Source organism: Lepisma saccharinum, chromosome 3 (assembly GCF_977018435.1).
Source record: "Lepisma saccharinum chromosome 3, izLepSacc3.1, whole genome shotgun sequence".
Classification (NCBI taxonomy): Eukaryota; Metazoa; Arthropoda; class Insecta; order Zygentoma; family Lepismatidae; genus Lepisma; species Lepisma saccharinum.
This window is the reverse complement of record NC_139231.1, coordinates 113595865-113602320: the sequence shown is the minus strand read 5'-3', so window position 1 is coordinate 113602320 and position 6456 is coordinate 113595865. Positions and strand designations below refer to the sequence as shown.

Here is a 6456-nt window from a genome sequence, read left to right as displayed (position 1 = left end):
TTTACTACCAACATACAACCCTATCGCTAACCCAAGAAAAACATACAAAGCCAGGAAAGTAATTCATCTTCTGTAACAAAATCATCACTTATCGAAATAAATGTACTTTTACGACTCTGTTCATAACTTCACGTAATTTATTAATGTATTTCAAAATGTGTTTTGTTGTTTCTTTTGACAATTTCTCTTGCAGTTCTTTTAAGTTGGTATCACTTCAGGCAATCGTATCTCAGGATCGTCGTCTTGGCGAAGAGAAAGTTTCTTTCCTTGGGAAGAGCGGCTCTTAGCCAAGAGTTTCTCAAGATACGACTATGAAACGACACTGTCTCAAGACGAGATTACCTTCCCAAGATCGTCTTGGCTAAGAATCTCTTACACAGTGTCTTGAGATTTAACTATGAATACGGCCCGACCGAATATCGCTCTTACGCTGCCAAGAAGTGTCTATGAAACAGCGAATCTTAAGATGGATCTTGAGAGAGAACTATGAAACGCCAAAAGTGTCTCTTGGCACAGACTGTTCTTATCCAAGAACAGTCTGTTCCAAGAGACACTTTTGGCGTTTCATAGTTCTCTCTCAAGATCCATCTTAAGATGGACCATTCTTATCCAAGATGGTGAAGTAAACCGTCTCTTGGCTAGTATCTTGAGATACGTTTATGAAACAGCATGGCGTCTTAAGAGAGGTCTCAAGACGCTTTCATTTCTTGAGAAACGACTATGAATACGGGCCTAAAGTATTTCAATTCGGTCCAGGAACTTTTTTTTCCGGATCAATTTAAATACGATGTAGGAACTTTTTCCGAATGAATTTAAATACGGTCCAGGACCTTTTGTTCCTAAGTGCCTTCTTGTTTGTCAGTTATTATTCGGAAACAGCAGGTTACTTTTTATTTTATTTTATTTTGTAATGTCAAATTCACATCAATATCAAAGGAAGTGACTTGTAATAATATTTACATATTTTTAATTGCCAAGACTACAAATTACAATTGTGGAACAGCAAGTCATGCATGGTGTACATTTCGTGTATTGTTCTTTTGTTGAGGGAATTTGTTATAGCTAGCACGGTCATTTCCACCTTTATTTGGAATGCAATTTTAATTTTATTTAGATTTTGCAATCTTCAAACGCATTTCTCAGAACCGTTGTATTTATTTATATAGCTGTTGTACTGGCATGCATTCAAAACCTTGGCAACAGCACATGACAAGAGACGGGAGTCGTGTAGTTCCATAGAGAGTAAAGTAATTTTGTGCGATAACTGCCAGTTGGTAAATGAAGATGTACTCGTTTCGGCTTCTGATCTTTAGTAGTCTTTTATTAGTGTGTACTTCGGGTTATGAATATGAAACAAAGTTTATCGAAATGCCGGTAAGTTACGTGATGCATTGTGTTGAAAAGATTAGTAGTGAAGTTGATAAGTTTCTGTTACGATATTGAGACATAAAGCTGGTTTACATTGGTCGAGTGGGCGTGAAAGTGACTGGAACGAGCTGCTCGACTCAATCTTTCTATGGCGAGTAGCTGTTTACACACTTTCTACTCGAGTCTAGGAATGTGCGATAATGGTTGCAGCTGTTTGGTGCTCTTTTGACTGAATGAACCCATTCGTAATTCGCGGTCACCTTCGTTGGCGAGAGAAAGAAAACTGCATGTGTCGCTGGACTGGGCCGTTTTTTCAATATCGTGCATCATGTCGTTTGGTTGTTATTTGCGTATATGTGCAGTGGCAGTGAATGGTTTCCTTTAGAGAGATTTCAGACCGCAGCGTCAAGCGACGCATGCCGTTTGGGAAAGAGCCAATCAGCAGCAACGTTTCACACCGTAGCGGCATACCAGGCCGCACAAGCCTGTGTTCGATCGGTGAAATCCTCAAGCGACAGGTGTCGCTTGTCGCTTCTGTGCGAATTCTTCCTTAGACTGAGGGGCCGGTGTTGCTTGTCGCTGTGGTGTGAAAAGTTTCCATGTCGCTTGTCGCTTGTCGCCTGCCGGTTGCAGCTTGCTTCGGTCTGAAAGCTCCCTTACTATTTGAAGTAAATTCGTTGAGGCATAAAGGTGAGTTGATAGCAAGTGACGGCATCAGGCTGTTATAAGTGGAGGCTACAGATTTCCTTTTCAAATTCTCGAGTGTGGGCGTAACTTGGGACCCAACTTTCGGGACGGGGAGGGGGGGGGGGGCAGAATCGAAAAATTTCCCATAGCATAATAATAGTGTTCAGGACTATTTTACTAAATTACTGTTACATTTGAGAGAATATATAAAGCACTCAACTTCTAGTTACCAATTCGATTACACTTGATTTGCCGCTGTTTATGGGGCATGCACATTGCAATAACACAATGCTTAAAAAGTGAAAGGCAATTTCGAACGTTTCAACCATTGCAAGCAAGGGTACTATTATGAGTCCTCTCTGCTTGGTAGCTTGCCATTACTTCAGGCATCAGCTTTAATTCGGACTTTAAACTGTCCGTATCACAACAGTAGTGGGCGGCGAAAGATTGTAGCTTTTCGTGCTCAAGAAAATCAGCACTTTCTGAATTGAAACGGCTAACTCCAATTAACACATCACTGCCCTTAGTAAAGCTTTCCTTTAATTTAGTAATTAGGTGATCAAGAACTGGAAAATAGATCCTAACTTTAATATCCTCTTCACATGTAGCTATTTTGCTTTCATATGCTGGAATCGAAATGAGCTACTATGACAGTAGTGCAGAAATTATTTTTTAACCTCACAAGTGATAATTAATTAATATGTAGGCCTAGGCCTAGGCTTAAGAGCATTAAAATTGCGCAAACGTGCTGCTTTTTGCACCATATTGCAATATTTACTAATAGTTGGTTGAATTTGTATTCACGTCCACTGCATGCACAGAGGCTAATCGGGACGAGATCCACAGCTTATAGTTAAACTTATAGTTCGTTTAATTTAAAAAAAATATATTTTACTCAGTGCCGGATCTACAAGCCGCAAAACCCCGCAGTGCGGGGGAGGACAAGTAAGCCTTTAGGGGGCCTTCAGCTATTCACATAGTAGAGGGTTCGCGTATCTAAAAAATAAACGTAGTTACTCAGAGGTACAGAAACGAATACAATATGTAGAACTGTAAAGTTAAAGTTCCCTGCGCATATAGCACCGTGCCATGAAGGATATATGAATATATGGATATATGGGGGTAGGGTCCCCACATATTTTCGATGTCGGACATCTTGGAGCTGATGTGATCGGCACCACTCTACGGCCGCCTTTACCCCCCACCGGGTGCCATTTGATTTGAGGCTGGGTAGGCCCTGGAGCAGCTTTTTGCGGGTACATAGCCGGAAAAATTCCGACCTTAGATCAAATCAGGCTACAATTTCACGAGAAATTATGTGGTGAAGGTTTCTTCAACCTATTTTTAATGAGGAAAAAGTTATGACTGCATGATTGTAACAAATGTATCATTTTCCAGGTGTGAGAAAATAGTGTCATATATATATATCACATCACCACCGGCGCCGAAACTGGGAGGAAGGAACACGGGGCCCCGGGCCCCTCCATTTATCGTTTTACCTCCCTATAAGGGGCTCAATGCATTTAACTTCCAACATAATACATAACTTTTGCACACAGAAACTTCGCATACAACAGGGAAATTACGCAGGATTCTGCTCTGAAAGGGAGAGAATTAATAATGTGGGATTATCACTCAGTTTGAGTGTCTTTCTTGTGCTTGTGCGTTTACTATTTCAGTATGTCATTTTTCAAACCGACAATGAATTAATGAAAACGCATGGTATATTATCAATGCATATGTGCGAGAATAGAGGATGTAGCATAGGAATACTGTAGCCTTCATGCTCTTGAATGAGCCAGTCCGTTGCAAAATAGGCACCTTTGTTTCCCTCGCCTAGATGGAAATTTTATCTTGGGCCTTCCTTTTTTATGTAAATACGTGTGAAGATATTAAACTCCTATAAAGGATTGTAGGAATAAGTATTGTAAACCGAATATGATAATAAATTTCTCAGTCAATTGTTGTATAATTACATAATCACAGTAGCGCAGTGATTTTTTTTGTCCAGCTAATACGAGTAGAGTTCGATGTACCCTGATATACTGTATATTTTATGTTGTCAAAGATAGTTATTGTAATTACTATTTTTCAAAGGTTATCTCAAGTGTATTAGGTCCCAACTTAAAGGAAAAGAAAAACTTTGGCCTTCTCCCCGCAAAGAGAAAGAAATATGTATATGCAGTATGTAACATTCTTATTCGTACACACGGATTTTCAAAGAAAATGCTTTAATATCTGAAAGGAAATACACTATTTTGAAATTGTTTCTTTACAATTCAATAACTAATATCATTACGAACATAAAATCTTACCCAAATTCTGTATAACCAATGACAATAATAAATTAAATGAAACTGAAAGAGAAACATGCCATTTTTTCTACAACTTTTCTATTCCTACACTTAATAATATAAAAGAAAAAAGTGTATTCAGTTCAAATTGACTGACAGTTCTAATACTTTGATGCGTATCCTTTGGCTTTAATTACTGCTTGACACCTGTTCTTCATAGAATTAACCAGTTTCCGACATGTTTCAGAGCTTATTTTATTCCACTCGGCTTGCACAACAGTTTTCAACTCTTGTTTGGACGCCTGCTTTATGGACTCGCCTCTTCAAAGTTGCGTATAAAATGCTCAATGGGATTTAAGTCTTGCCTTTGAGCTGGTGTTGTAGTAGTTTGGGCACATTCCATATTAGCCAATTCATGTTAACTCGCGCCTTATGCTTACTGTCATTGTCTTGTTGGAATCTGTTGATAAGCGGCACTCTGCTTTACATTGTTCTTCAATATGTCCAAATAGACATATGCTTCTATGATACCATCAATAAACTGGATGGTACCAACACCTTTGGACGACATACAGCCTCAAAGCAATAATGACCCACCACCGTGTCTAACTGTTGGAACTGTGTTAATGTGATCATTGTCTTTATTTGATTTTCTCCAGACCCTATTTATCCCATCTGACCGGTATATATTAATCTTGGACTCGTTTGACCATATGACACTATCCCAAAATTCCTGGTCCTTGTGGATGTGTCTAACTGTTGGAACTGTGTTAATGTGATCATTGTCTTTATTTGATTTTCTCCAGACCCTATTTATCCCATCTGACCGGTATATATTAATCTTGGACTCGTTTGACCATATGACACTATCCCAAAATTCCTGGTCCTTGTGGATGTGCTCTATTGCGAATGAAAGTCTATTCCTGCGATTCACCTTATTTACATACGGCCTCTTACGTGGTATTCTGCCATTATATCCATGCTTCCACAAGGCACGTCGAACAGTTTGATCGGACATCATCTTGCCAGTAACATTTTCTACTAACGGTCGTAACTGTGGAACACTTAGTCGGGGGGTTTTCTCGCACTCTTTTTAAAATAAAGTGTTCACCATGTTTATTTAACCGTCTCTCTTTTGGTTTTCTCGGCACATTCTGTGCTGAACCTTCCTATCTAAATTTGTTTACTATGTATTGAACTCTGGAGTGTGATTTATTGACTGTTTGTCCAATTTTTCTTAACGAATAACCTCTAAGGGCCAAATTTATAAAACATCCTTCAGGTCGGAACTACGTTCCTTCACCTTGCCCATTTCGAACACGCTGATAGATAGACGATAGGCCTACAACAATACCTACGCCAGCATTCCACTTGACGGGGAGCGCGCCTGCATGTTCAAACTTGTTACGAAGTTGCAAACTGCACGAAATCGCCCGAATAGCGGTGGCGCTCTATGCGAGGAAGATTTGCCTGTACGAATAACAATGTTGCATGAAACAGCGTGGTTTTCTCTTTTCACACAAATTATACGATCTGTTTAAACACTTTGAACATACATTTTTATTGACATTTGTTGGTGAAACCTTCATTAACAATAATTTCCAGTTACATATGAAAATGATTATATTTACTAGTAGATATGACATTTTTTCCTCGGAAATTCTATGTGTACGAATAACAATGTTACATACTGTATGCTTTACTTAGATTTGCTCCCCTCCCCCAATCTTTTAAGAAATCGGCGCCTGTGCACATCAGCAGTGGCGTGGTGTGACCTTTTAAAAAGTGTTACCGGCTATCAGTACGACTATTATGCCTGCCAGACGTTATTACAAACCCCCTTTCGGTAAAGAAAACATGTCTTCCAGCTAGATATTTGTTCATTTCGTTCTTGTTTTGCAATCAGCACAGTGATTTAGCCACAAACACTCCTAGAAAGAACTACCACTCACGAGACAGTTACCACGAAAATCCAATGAATGGTGATAGACCCTTGTCAATTCTTCATCTGTCTCCGTTTCTTTGCAATGAGCTGCGAAGGGGAAGAACCACACTTTTCCCGGGCCAGTTTGACGTTTGTGTGGTGAGCACTGAGCAGACGACAGAA

The 6456-nt window shown here is 39.5% G+C and overlaps 1 protein-coding gene across 1 annotated transcript in view; it reads left to right on the top strand.

Moving 5' to 3' along the window:
• Positions 1-1192: 1192 nt before the first annotated feature.
• LOC145985968 (lysosomal Pro-X carboxypeptidase-like) overlaps positions 1193-6456 on the top strand; it is a 33598-nt gene continuing 28334 nt past the window's right edge. Inside the window, exon 1 of the mRNA XM_083120116.1 lies at positions 1193-1374. Coding sequence (XP_082976242.1) covers positions 1279-1374 — 96 coding nt within the window. The 5' untranslated portion in view covers positions 1193-1278. The remainder of the gene's footprint in view (positions 1375-6456) is intronic.